General features: G+C 46.6%; 1 protein-coding gene across 1 annotated transcript in view; it reads left to right on the forward strand.

The window, feature by feature from the left end:
• SV2A (synaptic vesicle glycoprotein 2A) overlaps positions 1 to 19761 on the forward strand; it is a 29338-nt gene extending 9577 nt beyond the window's left edge. Inside the window, exons 3-13 of the mRNA XM_042441045.1 lie at positions 8515 to 8695; positions 9471 to 9622; positions 10312 to 10445; positions 11442 to 11531; positions 11695 to 11805; positions 11961 to 12049; positions 13468 to 13632; positions 14130 to 14263; positions 14518 to 14721; positions 15475 to 15634; positions 16363 to 19761. Of these exons, the coding sequence (XP_042296979.1) occupies positions 8515 to 8695; positions 9471 to 9622; positions 10312 to 10445; positions 11442 to 11531; positions 11695 to 11805; positions 11961 to 12049; positions 13468 to 13632; positions 14130 to 14263; positions 14518 to 14721; positions 15475 to 15634; positions 16363 to 16546 (1604 nt within the window). The 3' untranslated portion in view covers positions 16547 to 19761. The remainder of the gene's footprint in view (positions 1 to 8514; positions 8696 to 9470; positions 9623 to 10311; positions 10446 to 11441; positions 11532 to 11694; positions 11806 to 11960; positions 12050 to 13467; positions 13633 to 14129; positions 14264 to 14517; positions 14722 to 15474; positions 15635 to 16362) is intronic.
• Positions 19762 to 19767: the final 6 nt, after the last annotated feature.

Raw genomic sequence — 19767 nt, forward strand, 5'->3', positions numbered from 1 at the left:
CCAGCCGATCCCATCATCCCCTGCGTCCCCTGCGTCCTCCTAGACCCCGATCTGCTCCCCTCCTTCAGCCTCCCACCAATCCCATCATCCCTGCCTTCTCTTAGACCCCGATCTGCTCCCCTCCTTCAGCCTCCCACCAATCCCATCATCCCTGCCTTCTCCTAGACCCCGATCTGCTCCCCTCCTTCAGCCTCCCACCAATCCCATCATCCCTGCCTTCTCCTAGACCCCAATCTGCTCGACTCCTTCACCCTGACACCTAACCCATCATCCTCTGACTGCTCCTGCATCCCCATCTCGCCCCTTCTCCACCTAACCCACCATCCCCTGACTGCTCCTGCATCCCCATCTTGCCCCCTGCCACCTAACCTATCATCCCTGCTGCTCCTGCATCCTGATTGTGGCCCCAGGGACCCCTAGCAAGCTATCCCATCATCCCCTGACTGCTTCTTCACCCCAAAGAAGGATAACAGCTAAGAAGAGGGCAGGGAAGGAGGGCAGCATCCAGAGCCCCACTGAGCATGTGCAATGGTGCCAATTCAAATCGTTGAACCCTCAAAGTATGCTCTGGTGTGGTAATACAATGTGCACTCACTCCCCTTTGCTTGAGTCCGCATTACGTGACTTGCTTGGAATCGAACTGACTTCTCTTCTCCCTCACTTCGGAAGGACAACAGAAAGGCAACCAGGTGTGGAAAAACATGACGTTTTAACCTCAATCTGCATTACTAGAGAGGAGTGACTCTGGATCTGGTGTGAAAAAACATCACACTTTGCATTGCTAGAACAGGAGTGACTGAGGTTCTGAGCTGCAACCCTCCCATGTGTGATAAGGTCCAATGATGTGCAACTCTGGGTTAGGCATTTATAACTGCAACTGTGAATTCCAGCCCTAGTTATTACAACCATGGAGCATATAAAACAGTGAAACAAATAATCAAATGGAAAACATTGAGAAGTGAAGACCAGGAGGGGACATGAGAGCCATCTTTAAACTTGTGGGTGTTCTGAGGTTGAGCAATGTAAGCTTTCTTTAGCCAGATTCAGGGCTGGAGGCTTACAATTTTGCTCCGTTTCCAAGAGGCTGTAGTTGTGCAGAGTTAATGATGGTGGTTTCTTCCTCCCTCTTAGGACTCTGCAAGGCTTCAAAGAGGAATTGTGGGCAGGAGGTGAGCAGGGGATGATGGGACAGGAAAGGTCTTGTTCAAAGGCTAATTTGAGGCTACAAGAGAAGGTTGTCGGCCCTTCCTTCTTTTAAAATGAGATCTCTGTGCCGCCTAGTCTTGCGGATGATATAAAAAACCTTCACTTTTCCAGCGTTATCTTTATCAACTAAGTTTTGACCAGTTCTTTCAATCTGGCATCCCCATCAACCTGCCTCCCAGAGAAGGACTCTGCAAGGGGAAAGGAAGGGACAGGAGTTTTTGCAGAGAAGAAATTTGCAGCGCCAAAGAGGACGGTCACACTTGGGAATCTACCTGGGACTTATAGAAGTTGAAGTCCAAAACATCTGGAGGACAAAAGTTTGGGAACCACCGTATCATCTATCTCTTCTCTTCTGCTCAGAAGAGCATAGATGCTCAGAGGTGCTCTCTCTTCCCTCCCTTTGTCAGGATATCATGTTTTTTAGAGGGGGCCGAACAAGAAGCCCCAGCTGCGTCTGAAGAAAAGTGCCTTTTATTTTTCAGACTCCTCTCTATGTGTGTGTCTTATTTGCCCAGTTTTTGCCCCCTTTCCTTGATGGTCGCTCAAGGCGAAAGAAACCCAAGCGTGGCTGGGAGCCCACGACAGGTGGTGACTCATCTCTCCGCTCGCTCTTTCTTTCTTCTCTCTCTCGCAATATCTTCCCTCCATTTCTGACTTATAAGAAGGATGTGTCAGAAACCAGGGTGGCCCCCAGCTTATCTCTCCACTCCACATCGGCCCTGTGGCCAAAAGCGCTTAAGCGGAATTAAATCTTCCCCGCGAAAGAAAAAAACCAAGCCGTGGGAGGAAGCGGCTGATGGTGGGAAAAATGTCTTTTATTTTCATCTTTTTTGGGGGGGAAACGAGGAGGAAGATGCGGGGGCGTTGTGTTGTACGTGTGCTGCCTTGTGTGTGGGAACACTGGCCTTTTCGGAGGCGACCTCTGTCTCCGCCGGATTTCCCTCCATGCACTGCAGTGCGGCAAAAGCCGACAGCTTGCCCACCCCTCTGCCAGTTTTGCTTGGCACAGGAGGACCCCTCAAATTGGGGGAATCCCCCTTTTTGGCACAGAGATTCATATAGAGGAGAAAAATTGGACTTTCTGGTTTGGGTCGTCCTTGTAGCCGGAGCCCAAAATAGCCATGTGAAGAGGCCTGTTTTTTTGGAGAGATTGAGCTTTTCTTCATCCTGGAAAGAAGTGACCGTCCAGTGGGGTTCTGTCCTGGGCCCAGTTTGCTATTCAACTTCTTTATCAGTGACCCAGATGAAGGAATATAGGGCATGCTTATCACATTTGTAGATGTCACCAAATTAGGAGGAGTAGCTAATACCCCAGAGGAGAGGATCAACACTCAAATGACCTTAATAGATTGGAAAGCTGGACCAAAGCTAACAATTCAAATGTAAGGTACTGCACTTCGGGCAGGAAAATGAAATGCATAGATATAGGAATGTGGGACACCTGACTTAACAAGACTCAATGTGAAAGGGATATAGGAGTCCTAATAGACCACAAGTTGAATGTGAGTCAACAATGTGATGCGCAGCTAAAAAAGGCAATGCGATTCTAGGCTGTATCAATAGAAGTATAGTGTCCACATTGAGGGAGGTCATAGTGTCACTTTATTCTGCTTTGGCCAGGCCTCACCTGGAATAATTCTGTGTCCAGTTCTGGTCAAGAAGTTCAGAAAAGATGTTGAGAAGCTGGAGAGTGTCCAGAGAAGGACAACCAAAATGGAGAAGGGTCTGGAAACCATGCCCTATATGCGGAGAGACTGAGCTGAGTCTGTTTAGCCTGGAGAAGAGAAGGATAAGAGGTAATATGAGAGCCCTGTTTAAGTATTTGGAAGGATCCCATATTGAGGAGGGAGCAAGCTTGTTTTCTGCTGCTCCAGAGAACAGGACATGGAGCAGTGGATGCAAGCTACAGGAAAAGAGAATCCACCTCAACATTAGGAGCAACTTTCTGATGGTAAGACCTGTTTAACAATGGAAGATGCTGCCTGGGAAAGTGGTGGAGTCTCTTTTTTTGGAGGTTTTTAACCAGAGGCTGATGGCCATCTGTCAGGATGCTTTGATTGAGAGTTCCTGCATGGCAGAATGGGGTTGGGCTCTATAGTCCCTGGGGTCCCTTCTATGATTCTATACCTCTACGATTCAAGAGAAAGAGAGAGATAATGTTTTAATATTTTTATTTTGTAGGCTGCCTTTCAGGAATGCTTCAGCAGTGGATTTCCTATTTATCAACAAGGTGTTGATAAATCATTTTGAATAAAATTGATAAATAATTTGAAACCTAGATCTTCCTCCCCTTCCCCTTTGTTTCCCTTCCTGCATCCTGCAAGAGGCGTGTGCGAATCTCTTTCTAGGCCGCTCTCTTTCGAGGCGGCCGCCTTTCTGGCTTTGCTTTGACAACTGATGCTTTTTTAGGGTTGCATCAGACGAAAATGAAATAAAATAAAATATCAGCAAAGCTCTTGCACTTGACTGGAAGGGGTTTCTCCAACCTCAGCTGATGGATGGGGATGCTCACGAAAGCCAGTGTGCCTCCCTCTCTCTTTTTGCTCTCTCCCCATCCCTTTCCATGCAGTTGCTTAGCAAAAATGCCATTTCTCATCAGCATCCTTTGAGGGTGAAAAAGGGAGAGAGAAAGGAAAAGATGCAAACCGTGACTCATCCGGATGATAAAGAGACTCTGGGGGTGGATGGAAAGCTTCCCAAGAGGCATGGCCTCCCTTTATTAGGGGTCCATGTCTGTACGTGAGACTGTAGCCCTATAGCGTTGTTCTTCCTATAGGCCTTTGGGTTGACTCCATCTTAGGGCAACCCTTATCTGTGAATTCCCAGCATCTTTGTCCGCCACTCCAACCACTGCACCGCCTTGTCTCTCAAAATCCGACTCAGGCTAACCATTGACTAGGCTTTTCTTTGCAATTTGATATCGCCTCTCATTTATTCAGAAATCGGAAACAGTCTAAAAACCAAAACCTTTCTTCAGGGGTGGCTGAGAGAGGGACACTTTGGCTTTCTGATGGTTCGGTTTGCTTCATGCACAAAATTGTTAAGAATATTACATATATCATGGGACGTGAGCATCCTTGGATTTTGGCATCCATAGGGAATCCTGGAACCAAACCCCAGCGGATACGGGGGGCCCATTGTAATAATAATAATAATAATAATAATAATAATAATAATACCCCATTGTATATCATGCAACTTGAGCATCCATGGTTTTTGCTATCCACAAAGGGTCCTGGAACCAAACCCCAATGATACCAAGGGCCGATTGAAACAACAACAACAGTAATAATGTCACCCCATTGTGTATAATGGGACCTGAACATCCATGGATTCTGGCATCCAGAGGGAGTCTTGGAACCAAACCCCAGTGGATACCAAGGACCCACTGAAATATTAATACTAATACTAATAATATCCCATTGTATGTCATGGGACTTGAGCATCAACAGATTTTGGTACCAATGGAGGGTCCTGGAACCAAAACCCAGAGGATACCAAGGGCCCATTGAAATAATAATAATAATACCCCATTGTATATCCTGGGACTTGATCATATTTTGGTATCCACAGGGGGTCCTGGAACCAAATCCTAGCAGATACCAAGGGCCCACTGTAATAATGGTAATAATCATAATACTCCATTGTATTACCCATTGTAATAATAATACCCCATTGTGGACCTGAGCATCCACAGATCTTGGCATCCATGGGGGTTTCTGGAACCCCAAGTGTCAAAGAAACCCTCTTGTTGCCTTCTTAGGCCTTGCCAGGGTTTTGTCGGCTTGCATTCCCCTGCGATTGCAGTTCAAACGGATATGGACAGCAGGATAAAAATAGCCCTGCTGCGCTTGTGCTTGCGGCACTGCTGCTGTGTGGTGTTTGTGTGTCTAACCCCCCTTCCTTCCCTTCTCTTCCTCCAACCAAAGCCTTTTCCATCCATCCATCCATCCATCCAGACACACACACACATTGAGTCCCTTGGAGGGGAAGAGCATATGAGGTTGGATGGAGACTTCACCTCTGCTGTGCCCTGCTGCTCTAGCTTTGCAAGAGCAACATACCCTCCTCCATTTTGCAGATGAAAACTGGGATTCGTGCGGCTAAACCACAGCAATACCAATGGATTGAGATGGGGGGAAAGTTATGAATGAGGAAGAACAGACATGTAAGGGGAGGTTGCAGCAGTTTGCTTTTGCCTGAGCCAACTGGGAAGGGCAAGATTCCTCCCTTTCCTCTCCTCTCCATCAGGCTGAGTTAGTTGAGAGCAAACTATTTTCGGACTTTTTCTTTACACCATGCTGGCTCCTCTCTTTCCGATAAAATAATTGAATGCAAACTACTTTTACACTTTGAGTTTGGTTTGCAGCAACTGAAGTAAGCTGAGGGAAAAGAGAAAAGTGGGAGAAGGAGAGAGAAACCAGGACATTTTAAAAGCAGCTAACAAAATGGAAAGGCAGAGGATCTGGACTGTCACCACCAAATCATGCGGTTTCAGATTGTGCACCTCATTGCTCTAGGGACATTTTTTTCTGCGCAATACATTTTGTTTTGTACAGACCACCATGGACCACCAAAAAGGCAAATGTGAATGTGTGCACATGTCTTCACTTACGCTGACCCCATGGAGGGAAAAACAAAACAAAACAAGACTACTGATGGAAACAGTAATAGTAGTAGTAGTACTATAGTTATTTATATTACAACATTTTACCAGTATGGGACTTCAGGCACCTTAAAACAGTTAAAAATGGACATACTGTAGTTAAAAATTCACAGCATGCAAAAGTTCAAAAACTATTACGCTTCCAGACCCTCCTCTGGACACACTCCAGCTTCTCAATAGCCTCCTTAGGATTGTGGTACCCAAAATTAGAGACAATATTCCAGGGGGTGCCTGACCAAAGCAGAAGAGGGTTGCATTACTACTTTCCCTCGATCTAGACACTATACTCCTATTGAGGCAGCCTAGAATCGCATTGGCCTTTTTTAGCTGCCACATCACACTGTTGACTCATGTTCAACTTGTGGTCTGGACTCCTAGATCCCATTCACATGTACTGCTGTCAAGCCAGGTGTAATCCATCCTATATCCGCATTTTATTTTTATTTTTTTGCTTAAGTGTAGTATCTTTCTACAGTTGTAGCAAGCTGAGCTGAGATTTGCACCCAGTCCTCTCCTCTTAGTGGGAGTAAGTCCCCCAAAATTGGGGAATTTGCAGCCTGGAGGTGACCCACCAAACCTGAAGACCAGGCTCTGAGATCCGGGAACCTTAATGCCTTAGGACTCCATGGGATAAATATCACCGATGCCTGGCTTGGTCCACCTTGTGGTCAGCCCAAAATGGGGTCACAGCAACACGCCCCTTTTGACCTCTGGTTCTGCAGCAGTGATCTCTAAGAGAAAGCACAAAGGCCTTTGGACATGTCGTTGGGCTGGATTTCCAACCAACATTAGCCTGAGCTGAAATTTTGGGGCAGGGAAGGAAGGGTGGGCCAGCCCCCGAATGCCGCACTGCAGTCTTGCAGCGGCCGATGCAAAAATTCGCAACGCCTTCCGTTACGGAGGAGGAGGTGTAAAGGATGCCGGTAATCCCTTTCCGGCACACCAAAACTCTCCGGTGTGGCTGGCACATTATGTGTGTGTTTGGAGGCAAGGGAAGTGTTTGCCTTTTTCTGGAGGAAAATCGGCTGCATCTGTTGGCCTCCAATAATTGGCCTGATCTTTGGCGGCCTAATCCGAGGATTAACGAGTCAGGAAAGCGAGCAGCTAAAATCGGCTAAGAGGAGATCTTTGGTCACCGTGGGGCGCCCGGCTCCATCCTCGTTGCTGGAGGGATTAAGTGCCTAATGGAAAATGCAGTCCTCATGCGCAGTCCTTGCTGCATGCGCCTGGAGCGAGTGCAGTGCCGCAACCAGGGCTGGGTTGCACTACTGCGAAAAGCCGCCAAAGTCTCCGTCCTCGAACTCTGTGCCACCCACATACTGAGTCACCAGTGTCCCTATATGCCTCCATTCCTCCCCTCCTACAAGCAAGACACACGTCCTCCTGCATCCTTTGCATCAGCCGCCATTGCTGGTGAAGAACATGCAAGGATGCAAATGGGAAGAAGTTGGAGGCATTGATGGTGGACTGCCCTGAAGGGTGGCCGGCTCTCCTCCTTTGGAGATCTTTAAATGGGTTTGTATGGCCATCTTTCAGGAGTGCATTAGATGGCCCTTGGGGTCCCTGAGAGTCTATAAAGTGCATCCCCTCCAACATTTCACAAATGAAGACCAAGCAACATCAGAGTGTGGTCAAGAGGGGAAAGGTTATTCATGAAAAGGAACTCATAATCTAGGAGAGGCAGTTTGCTTTTGCCTGAGCCGAGTGGGAAGGACAGGACTCTCCCTCCTCTCCCTCCTAAATACAAGCTGTTTTTTGCAATTTAAAGTTTGGAGCAATGGAAGTCAGCTGAGGACAAAGCGGGAGGAGGAGAGAAACTGGGACATTTTAAAAAACAGCTGAGAAAGTGAGATGAAAGAGGTTTAACCAGGGGTGTCCCATCAAATTGGGACACTTGGAGGACATATGGAAGTCCCACCATGCCGATGTGGTAGGATTTCGTAGGACCATAGGTCTGGAAAGGACTGCAAGAGTCATCTAATCAAACCCTTTGCTGATACCCAAAAGCCACATCTAAAGCATTCCTAAGAGATGGCCACCCAACCTTGGTCTAAAGGGAGTATCTTACAACATCAAACTGCTCTTTACTACAAGGAAGTTCTTCCTGATGTTTAGGTGGAATCTCTTTTCTTGTCACTTGAATCATTACTGTTGTTTTGCCTTCTGCTTGAGGATGGCTTGAATCTTGGCAAGAGCTTTGAAACATTGCTTTTTTGGGTGACAACTTTTGCAAACCCTCGAACTGTCTTGATTTGTCAGGGCCATTCCCGATTAAGTCCATTCCCACTTTCTCAGCTGCTTTTTAAATGCCCCGATTTCTTTCTCTCTTCCTTCCCCCTTTACCTTCAGCATACTTCATTTACTGCAAAAAGTAGTTTGAACTTCATTCACTCATTCACTTTGCCCACACTTTGAGGTTGCTTGTCCATACGTGTCACTGTTGTAAATTGTAAAATGTTGGAAGGTATGCCCCTGGCTACGGGCTGCTGGGAGTTGTTATACAAAAAAGTAACTGTTCCACCTGCTGGGCCTTGGAAAGACGAGAACTATTCGAGGAAGGCTTTTGCAAATTTTCAAACTGTGGTTTGCAAACCTTTATCTGCCTGCACTTTCAATCTCTTTCTTCCCTCCTCTCACTCTAGGTCTCATCGTCTACCTGGGGATGATGGTCGGGGCATTCCTGTGGGGAGGTCTAGCAGATCGGCTGGGACGGAGGCAATGCCTCTTGATGTCCCTCTCCGTAAACAGCGTCTTCGCCTTCTTCTCCTCGTTTGTCCAGGGATACGGCACTTTCCTCTTCTGCCGCCTCCTCTCCGGCGTTGGGTAAGGATGACCCACGGTTCTCAGACCAAATCTGAGATAAACCTTCCTTTTAAGGATCCATTTTAGTTTCCACACACAAGAATTACCTCCATGTTATAATGTTTTTTTCTCTCTGCTTCCATGAGGACTAGGAACATAGCTTTGGGGGACTGTTTATAAAACTGGGAGGGAAATGAGGGCATTGCTAGGAATCTGGGCACTAGATTCCAATCAAACAGTTCATCAGTTATTGATTTATATCCAATCTTTTTGGGGTTCCAAGCAGTTTACAAACTAAAAAAGAAGATGCAAACCAATAACATGCATGTTAGTCTGTAGAATCAGTATGTAGAGAGATGTTGTAGCACCTTTGAGACTAACTGAAGAAAGAAGTTGGCAGCATGAGCTTTTCTAGACTTAATTTGAGGAAGCAGATGTAAATCTATGAAAGCTCATGCTGCCAATTTCTTTCTTTAGTTAGTCTCAAAGGTGCTGCAAGATCTCTCTATGTGCAAAAATACACACACACACACACACACTAAGATTAAAATAATGCAGGTTGAACATCTCTAATTTGGAACCCTTCAAACAGAAGATACAAACCAATGACATGCAAAAAATTAAGAGTAAAATAATACACTTGGAGCATCTCTAATTTGGAAACCCAAAATCTGAAAGGAATGTATCTCCTCGGTGTGTTTCTGTGTATGATTTTGCTGGGTTGAACTGAATCAACATTTTGTTTGAGTGTTAAAATTGTTTCTCTCTCTTTCTTTCTGTGTCCCCCATTTTCTAGGATTGGGGGCTCCATCCCCATCGTCTTCTCTTACTACTCAGAGTTCCTGGCCCAGGAGAAACGGGGAGAACATCTCAGCTGGCTTTGCATGTTCTGGATGATCGGCGGCATCTACGCCTCCGCCATGGCATGGGCCATCATACCCCATTACGGTAAGCACTCCGGAATCCGACCCGTAGTCCGAGTTGAAAGACTGAACAACCAGAGAGTGCTCCTGTCCCTTTGCTGGCTTTTTAGAAGTGAGGATTTCAGCAGGGGATTTTTCAACCAGGTTACAAGCAACCCCTGCTGGAATGCCTTCTTCTGCTCTCCTAGCTGAGATGGAGATTCGCACCCAGACCTTTCCTCTTGCCTAGAGTCCCTAAAAGTGGAGAATCTGCACCTTTATTTCCACCTGGAAAGAACTCCTGAAAACTGGAGATGTAGTTTAGCCAACCAAATCCAGAGAGTCTTTGCAAATTTCAGCCACCGGTCAGTTAAGCTTTGCAAACTGTAAGAAGCTGGAGCTTTCCTTACTGAGCTGGAGATTTGCAATTGCACCCAGGCCTTTCCTCTTGCCTGGGGCTGAGGAAGTGGAGGATTTACCTCTTTGCCTCCCAAAAGAGTGGAGAATTTCCCTCTTCGTCTCCCACCTGCAGATGATTCACGAAAACTGGAGACTCCAGACCTGAGCTGTAACCAAGCTACTTATGCCAAAAACAATAGAGGCAATGCAGCAAAACCTGTCTCTTCTTCTAACCTGCTCTTCCTTTTCTGCTCTTCCCTTTGGCTCCCTCGCTTTTCTTCCTCCTCCCCCCTCTTGGCGCACTATCCTCCGCTGCTGTTCCTCTGCCCACCAAAGGGTGGAGCTTCCAAATGGGCTCCGCCTACCAGTTCCACAGCTGGCGCGTCTTCGTCTTGGTTTGCGCCTTCCCGTCCGTCTTCGCCATCGGTGCCCTCACCACTATGCCAGAGAGCCCACGCTTCTTCCTGGAGGTATTGTGACCATTGGGATGGTGTTCTGCTTGGGACTCAGTGTGGTTGTTGTTGTCGTTGTGTGCCTTCAAGTTTGACCTATGGCAACCCTAAGGCAACCCTTTCGTGGGGTTTTGCAAATGGCTGGCCAGACTCTGGGATGTCACCTGGTAAGGTCCTCACTCTCCACACTCCCATAATGACGCCTCTGCATCAAGACGTTTTTACCATTGCCTTCCCCTGAAGCTGCAAGAGTGTGACTTGGCCCAGGTCACTCAATGGGTTTACACGGGCGAGCAGGGATTCGAACCCTGGTCTCTAGAGTCCTAATGCAACACCCAAACCACTACACCTTACATCTCCATAAATGGCCTTGGTGTGGTGTTGTGTGCCTTCGTTTCCGACTTATGGCAACCCTAAGGCGAACCTATCATGGGTTTTTCTTGGCAAGCTTCTTTAGAAGGGGTTTGCCGTTGCCATCCTTTGAGGCTGAGAGAGCGTGACTTGCCCAGGGTCATCCAGTGTGGATTTCCATGGCCGAGCCAGGACACAAATCTTGTTCTATGGAGTCATAGTCCAATGCTCAAACCACTACTCTTCGCTGCCTCACATAAATGGCCTTAGTTGTGTGCAAAATTGAATTTTGTAGATCTGCAACGTTCATATTCACCTAAGGATTGCCCTAATGTTACAATTTATGGGCACAATAAATTGTCATTTGCAGAACAGCAGCCTGCGGTTGCGCCTCTGCAATTCACTAACAGCATTTCCGCAACGCAGAAATTTGTAAAGTTACAAAACATAGACTGTGATATAGGATTTCAGTCATTTCCCTCCAAAACGCAGTCTCTTGTGGAACTCCTAGCAGCCTCAGTTGAGAAACTTTTCCTTGGAGGGTCTCCTTGTTTATGCCACCATCTTGGAGAGGACGGTTTGTTGTTCTTGATGTCGTGGAAAAACACCGAAGCACAAAAATCAAATTTTGGCTTGAAACCCTTGCTGTTTTTGCCTTTGTAGAATGGGAAGCATGACGAGGCTTGGATGGTGCTGAAGCAAGTGCATGATACCAACATGAGGGCCAAGGGACACCCAGAACGGGTCTTTTCGGTAAGATCCCTTTCACCTTGGCACGACTTGAACCTAGGACATGCACTTTCCAACCTTATCAGAGATGTCCGACTCTCATGTACTTTAACAGTCTTAAGCTCATAGCTGATGCACTCATCGACCCACTCAGGCCACCTTCCTTCTCCATCATTTGACTCTGCAGGTGACCCAAATCAAGACTATCAAACAGGAGGACGAACTGGTGGAGATCCAGTCTGATACGGGGACTTGGTACCGGCGCTGGATGGTCCGCTTCTTGAACCTATCACAACAGGTGAGTGGTGAGGACTGGAGAAGAAATGCGTAAGTGAAACGGCAGGTACCTGTCTTGTGGACACAGAGTTTGTATTATGTGCTAACACCCCACACAGTTGCCTTACTGTCCTACAGAGGCTCAAATTATCTTGCATTTTCTCCTTGCTTTTGCAGGTCTGGGCGAATTTCCATCAGTGCTTTGCTCCTGAATATCGCCGGGTGACACTGATGATGATGGCTGTGTGGTTCACCATGTCTTTCAGGTAGAGAAAAAGGGAGAATGTTGTGTATGTGTGACCACTGGAAAGCCCGTCTCCTTAGGTGTTGGGGAAAATATTTTCTGTTGTTTGCTATCCAGTTGGCTTTGAATTATGGTAATCTCATAAATGAGATGACTGCCAGCCCTTCCTTTTGTGAGCAGGCTGCATGCACACAAAATTGTGATGGAGAAGCTTCTTCTGATTGTTGAACTGGAGATCTCTGAAGGGAGCGGTCTAGAAATGTCACCCGGTTGCACCCCAGTTGTCGGCACCATAGACCTCCATTGCTTGGTGCTGTTGTTGGCTGTTGAGATAGTTTTCTTGGGAGAAGAGGGAGTTCTTTTGAGACTGTGAAAATAGTGCCAAAATCAGAAACATTAATCCCCCCCCCAAATTACGAATGTGCTGAAGAAGGCAATGGCAAAACCATAAATAATGCCGTTTCAGACCGCTTGAACTTTCATGGCTCAGTGCTGTGGAATTTTGGGGTTTGTAGTTTTGTGAGCTAGTTAACCTCCTCTGGTGTCACAACAAACTACTCCCAGAATTTCACAGCACTGAGCCATGGCTGTCAAAGCAGTGTCCAACTGCATTATTGCTGCAGTGCAGATGCACCCTGACTATTCCTTGCCTAAGAAAAACCTGTGAAATTCATGGGTTGCTGTAATGTCTAGCTGATGCATTCGTAATGTCTAAATAAGGATGCTAGGACTATTTGTTCCTGCATTTTTGCCGAATCCAAGATGCAAAGAGAATCAAAGGGCTTCCATTTGTGGAATAATGAACAATCGTTCTAATTGACTTTTTCTTTTTAAAGGAAAGACTAGCTTTTCTTTCCCGCAAAACCACCCAACTCATTTGCCGATGTAACCCAGGGGCCGGAAAACACACCCGGATGCCAAAAGCTGTAGATCCGCGATTGATCTCCCTCTCAGCCAGTCTGTTAATTGGAGCCGCCAGGGGAGGAAAGCAAAATTAATTGCAAGCTGGTCATGACTGACACTTGATGCCTATGCTTGCAGGTGCGCAAACCACTTGCACTTGCTAATTGGGGCATTTGGAAACCCAGCGAGCCACCGTCCTCATTAACCAAAGCCCAGTTCTCTCTCAGGCTTGGTCCAGGCAGAATTTGCATTGTATACTCTCAGAAAGCGACCCTAAGCATTGATATGAAACACAGTAGGGCTGCCAGATCTCAGAGTCTGGTGTTGGTGTTATGTATCCCATGGCATCTCATAGCAATAGGGTTGCTAGATTTCAGGGCCTGGTCATCTCCAGGTAGGAGATGCGGGTGCAATTCATCCACCTTTTGACTCAGCTCATGGCAAGAGGAAAAGCCTAAGTGTGAATCTCCAGCTCAGCTAGCAGAACACCAATGTTTTCATTCTCTTCTCCTCCTTTCTCTCGCTCCTGAATGACAGTTACTATGGCTTGACCGTCTGGTTCCCGGATATGATCAAACACCTCCAGAATATTGAGTACGCCTCCCGTACCAAGGTCTTTATCAATGAGTCGGTGCGCCACATCACTTTCAACTTCACTTTGGAAAACCAGATCCACACCCGTGGGGAGTACTTCAACGACAAGTAGGTGCCTGCTTGGCGTTTAATTTAAACTCTTCCAGATTAAATTTAAAATGCTTCCAGATTACTACCACAAATAATGTAACCAAAACCAGATGATGTTGCGCATATCCCATCATTAACCCGCCATAATTAAAGCTACATTGGCCGGCATTTTGCAATGATGAAAGTTCGCATTATTGCAATGCCGCTTTAATGACGGGTTAATGGCAGGATCGGAGCAATGATTTGAAAGCCTTTCGCGCTATCACAGTCACGGATGGGTTAATGATGGGATAAGGACAGGGGAGTAATCCTGTGTGTGATAATCTCCAGAGTAAGTGGGGCACCATGATGGCGCAGTGAGATATGCATGCAAACAGCCACTGTGCATCACAGTCGGAGTGCCAGGTAATGGCAGCAGACCCCGAAATTCCCAAACAGGTGCATTCAAGGAATCCTTAACAAATCTTGTGCCCCATGTGACAATTCGCCCTGTGTCTCCCTCTTGATTTCTCCAGGTTCATTGGCCTCAAGATGAAGTCTGTCTCGTTTATCGACTCTTTGTTCGAGGAGTGTTATTTCGAGGACATCACCACTAGCAATACTTTCTTCAAGAACTGCACTTTCATCTCTTCCGTCTTCTACAACACAGGTGAAATCCGGTGCTTGGTGCGCAACATGGTAACCCTTGCTTTCAGGCATCCTAATATGGCAGCTCCCAATGGGTCCAGCTGTTTTAACCTTTCTTCCCATTGTGGAAGATGGTATATATATCATGTGCAGCCCCCAAATCCTCCAGCTAGGCTTCCCAACCTCCCTGGGAAACCCTGGTGAAAATGTCCCCATTTTACGAAAAAGCCCTGAGTTCAAGTGCTAACCTCTAACCCCCTCTTCTCCACCCAACAGACCTCTTTGAGTACAAGTTCATCAACAGCCGGATCATTAACAGCACTTTCCTCCACAACAAGGAAGGTTGTCAGTTGGACTTCAGCGACGACAACAATGCCTACATGATCTATTTCGTCAGCTTCCTCGGCACCTTGGCTGTCCTCCCGGGGAACATCGTCTCCGCTCTCCTGATGGACAAGATCGGGCGTCTCCGGATGCTGGGTGAGGAAAGACTGGTGGAGAGCCCAAAATGTCTGGCCAGGGCAGGTTATAGGGAGACTATAAACACCCCTTTGCCAAAACAGCTCCAATGGCGGCCAATCCACAATTCAAAGCACTGGTTGCAGTGGCATCACAAGAGCTGGTGTTACTCCATTGAAGTCATTCATGTTGTTGGTCCCTCAAGAGTAGATCAGGCCACTGTTCACACCAGAACCAGGGTTTGGGCCATGCGTCTGAACAGGACAAGACTAGAATGGGGATTTTAGGGCTTTGCAGAGAAGGCATAGCGGTTTGAGTGTTGGAGTACCACTCTGGAGATCTAGGTTCGATTCCCCGCCGCTCGGCCATGGTGACCCACTGGGTGAGTCTCACACTCTCAGTCCTAGAAAAACTTGTGAGAGGTTCGCCATAAGTTGTAAACAGAGATACAAGAAGACAACAACAGCAAATGAGAAGAGTACTGGTTCCATCCCATGTTCCTAATCTTGAATCAGGATTCTTCAGGGTTCTTTTCCAGGACATGTCCTACAAGTCGACCTTCTGTCCAGGAGGAATTCCAATATGTTCTCCATTTAGAGCATGAATTGGTATTTCTATGAGTGTTTTTAGCTTTTATTTGGTCACGTCCTACATATTTCTTGAATGTACCTACATTGTGCGGTGCCTTTTCCTCCTTTGCGGTGGCAACATCTGGTCACCCTGGGATTCTTCTTCCTATGCTGATTTCTCTTTGTGTCTCTCTCTTGCCCAAAGCTGGTTCGAGTGTCATGTCCTGCGTGAGCTGCTTCTTCTTGTCCTTTGGCAACAGCGAGTCAGCCATGATCGCCCTCCTCTGTCTCTTTGGTGGGGTCAGTATAGCCTCCTGGAACGCCCTGGACGTCCTGACGGTCGAACTGTATCCCTCGGACAGACGGTAAGGCAACAGTCCTTGCGTTCATCTCAATGTGCATTTGCACCAGAGTCCCAAAACAATGGGCTGCATCCTTGCATCCCTTTGACATTGTAGCTACAGGGAGGCATTGCTCCAACAAAATTAAATTCCTGCCTTCACCATGAAATGTTCCTTCCATGCTCAAATTTCTAGTACAGTTAGCCCTCTTTATCCACGGATTTTTTGATCCATGGATTCAAGCATCCACTGCTTCAAAATATTCCAAAAAAGTATACATACCAAATAGCAAAGCTTGATTTTTCATTTTATATTAGGGACCACCAATTTTTCTATGCATTGTATTTAATTGGGACTTGAGTATCCATGGATTTTGGTATCCACCTTCTTTTACTCTGCATCCTTTAATTTCCTTTTTTTTTTTTTACTTGTGCTGATCTATAAAGTTGAACTTGAACTTGAATTTAAAGCAGTCTCAAAGTGGATTATTTCTGCAGTGTGTTTTGGATCTACGTAAAATTATTTTCCCATTATTTCTTTTAAATACTGTTTTTACCTTGCTTTTACCTTCTTTTATTCTGCATCCTTTTACTTCTTTTTTTCACCTGTGCTGGTCTATGACCATAATACAAGTTGAACCTGAACTTAATACAAGTTGAACTTGAACTCAGTCTCAAACTGTATTGTTTTTCCAAGCTCATTCTTTCTCTCTTTCCCCTGTTTCCCCCCCTTTGCTTCTGTCTCTTCCGCAGGACGACTGCTTTCGGGTTCCTCAATGCCTTATGCAAGCTGGCCGCCGTCCTGGGCATCAGCATCTTCACGTCTTTTGTCGGCATCACCAAAGCGGTGCCCATCCTCCTGGCCTCGGCGGCTTTGGCTGTGGGCAGCTCTCTGGCCCTGAAACTGCCGGAGACACGGGGCCAAGTTCTACAGTGAGAGCAATAGTGAGAAAGAGAAAGCGAGAGGGAGAGGGAGAGAGAGAGATTCGCACTCGGGCCCTGTCCTGCCCCTGCCCCTTTCCCACTTCGGGAGAGATTTAGAGTCGTAGAGACACTGTGACCGTCGTCTTAATGTCGTTCTCATTTCAACAAGCAGGGGTCAAGACAAATCCATCATCCGTAATAATTTTTTTTGTCCCCTTTTCACAAACTCCCTTGGTCCCGATTAATCCCCTGCCGTCCCACTTTCCCAGCTGCTTTTTCGAACGTCCTGGTTCCTCTCTTCTCCTCCTTCCTTCATCCTCAGCTTACTTCGGTTGCGGCAAACTAAGTTCAGAGTGCAAAATTCGTTTGCGCCCAAAGGAGAGCAGAAGGCAGGATCTTTCCCTTCCCAGTTGGTTCAAGGAAAAGCAAACTGCCGCTCCCAGTTTCTTCCGCATTAATAACTTCTGCCCTCTTGACTGCACATTGGCCAGTTTTCATATTTGGAGGGTATATTGTCCAAATCCCTTCCTATCGCGCTTCCCCAAATCTCCCCCATGATTTTTTTTGTGTCCAAGTGAATCTGCTCCCGGGTTGGAGTCAAAAAACAGAGGGGCATCTTTCTCTCTCTGCCCCAAATGCGGAAGGAAAGAGGTTGGATGTTGAAATATGGACAGGGGGTTGCCGAGACCCCCGTCCAAAAACCTTATGGCATTTCAGGGTACCCTGCCCCGACTCGCCCATCCGAGGCGGGCGTCCAAATAATCCGCGAGAGGGATTCGGTGATGCGACCTTTCGCACCGACGTGTAAACGTGTCTGACAAAAACTCACAAGCGCTTGGGTGTGCCACGTGTTCCAATCAACCCGTCTCCTTTTCCCCTCCGTCTTTGGGATATTTTATTTTGTCTGTGTGTATGTGTGTGTATGTTGTGTGTGTGTGTATTAGTGTACGTATGTCTGTACAGAATCAATGCAAAAGACACCGACCCAATCCCACCTTTTGTGCGTGATCTACAAAGACCATAACCCAATCTTAGTGTCCGTTATTTCGGGTATAAAAGGAACCCACCGACGATTAGCCTCCGTTCAGGTGTTATCACTTCGTTTAGCTTGACGTTTCCAGGTTTCCTAGTGGAGTTTTCCCCGTTTTTTCCCGTTGGGCCACGGAGTGGTTTGTTTTGGGGGCGAAATTTCTGCACGATGTTAAGACAGGCCTTTTGTATTTGTGTTTCACCCACATTCGTTTGTATGGCTGGGGAATTCGCCAGTAGCGGGTCTGGTTTTCTCCGTTGGGGGTTCGAAGGAAGATTATTTGGTGGATAGTAATCCGTGGTTTCTTGGCTTTCCTTTCGCTCATCTCCCAATCTGATTCTCTCCAAATTAAAATAGACGTTATTTGTACTAGGGAGGCAAAACCTTCATTTGCTTTCGTTTTTTTGCGTAAGACTGAATCGCATTGTTGGTTTGAGAAGTTGACAGCTTCTGTGCCGTTTTCTTTGGGACTTCTTTTTGAGAAATTTGCTCCATAAAATATGGCTTTTCCCCGTATAAAATGTTTGGTTCGCCTTTAACTTCCCCTGAGGCTGAGAGAATACTTGCTCAAGATTACCCATTGGGTTTTCTTTGCAGAGCGTGGATTTGAACCTTGGGTTTATTGTATCTTAGTCCAACATTCAAACCACTGCCCTAAAACCTTGTTTGAAAATGGCAAAGATGCACATCTGGGCACTGGTATTTGGATACGTATGGGGCACTTCTGATGTGCATCAGGCACTTTTAATGTGTGTTGAATACTTCCAATGGGCATCTGCAGTTCTTTTGTATCCCAGTATTTCCTAGCCTGGGTCCGGATGTGTGTTGGGCAGCACCATGATGCCCATTTTGGTGCCTGTTGTGCATTGAGGCCATGGCACATTGGTCACTCCACCGGCTACCATTGCAGAACGAGTGCCATATATCGTAACATTGCAATGAGGTGCATAAGGAGGTTGCAAAACTCGTCTGCCCAGGTGGCACTAAAGCACAAAACCCTCTTCCCTCTTCTCTTGCAGTGCTGCCAAAATCCCCCCAAATTCTCAAAAATATAACAAAACAGGATTTTGGGGAGGGGGCCTTATTTATGCCGTGGGACCATATTTTCTTCCAGCGTACGTAACCATGAATTTGAAAAATTCAGAAATAGCCCTATCTCCTGGCTCTTGGATCCCAAAGATGTGGGATTTTTGTGAGCAATTTTGGAGAGGTTTAAATAGGAACCTGCCAGCTTTTTCTTCCAGACTGCCAAAAGAACCAAGGGATGTAAGCATGGAAGCTGTGGACAAAACAGCACAGCTGGCGAGCCTGGCTTCCAGATTATCTTGGACCAAAATTTTGGATGTGGGGCATTTTAACTTGACTAACAACATTTGGAAGACCTTGGTCTCGATCCGTGCCCGTTTTCTCTTTGGCAAAGGCTTTAATGTCCCTTTTTAGGCTCGCCAGATATCGTTGGCTGCATCTGCACTGCAGAATTAGATGCCACGAGAACAGAAATGTCTCTTACCTAGGGAATCATGGGATTTTTAGTTTGGAGAGGTACTTACAGCTCCATTGCAATGAGAGCATAATGCTGTCGTTCAGGGGAGTGGGCTAAAGAAAGATGGAGTGCCTTTTCAAAGTACATATCCCAGAGTTCGCCAGGATTGAGATATGGCTGTTAAAGTGGCACCAAACTGCTGTAAATTCTGCCGTGCGGATATGCCATCTGTGGATCCAAAAAGTGGGTTTCATTGGGAAACTCGCTCTCTTAAGTCCCTGTGCCAGAGATTCTCCTTGCCCTGAAAATCACCACTTGGAAAGGAAAGTATTCCAGATAAATAGACATCTAGTTGGAAAGCGAAATAATTTGGAGGACTATCTCTCTTTGGAGGTCTTTAAACAGAGGTTGAAGAGGCATCTTTTGGGAGTGTAGTGGTTGTGTATTCGTGTATGACAGAAGGAGTTTGGACTAGGTGACCCTATTGGTTTGGACTAGTTGGCCCTATTGACCCCGTTGGTTTGGGTTTGGACTAGTGAGCCTATTGACCCTATTGGTTTGGACTAGGGGTTGGACTAGGTGACCCTATTGGCTTGGACAAGGTGACCCTATGTTTGGACTAGGGTTTGGAGAGGTGATCCTACTAGTTTGGGCTTGGACTAGGTGACGCAGCAGTTTGGACTAGGGTTTGGAGTAGGTGACCCTATTGGTTTAGGTTTGG

This window comes from Sceloporus undulatus, chromosome 9 (genome assembly GCF_019175285.1).
Source record: "Sceloporus undulatus isolate JIND9_A2432 ecotype Alabama chromosome 9, SceUnd_v1.1, whole genome shotgun sequence".
Lineage (NCBI taxonomy): Eukaryota > Metazoa > Chordata > Lepidosauria > Squamata > Phrynosomatidae > Sceloporus > Sceloporus undulatus.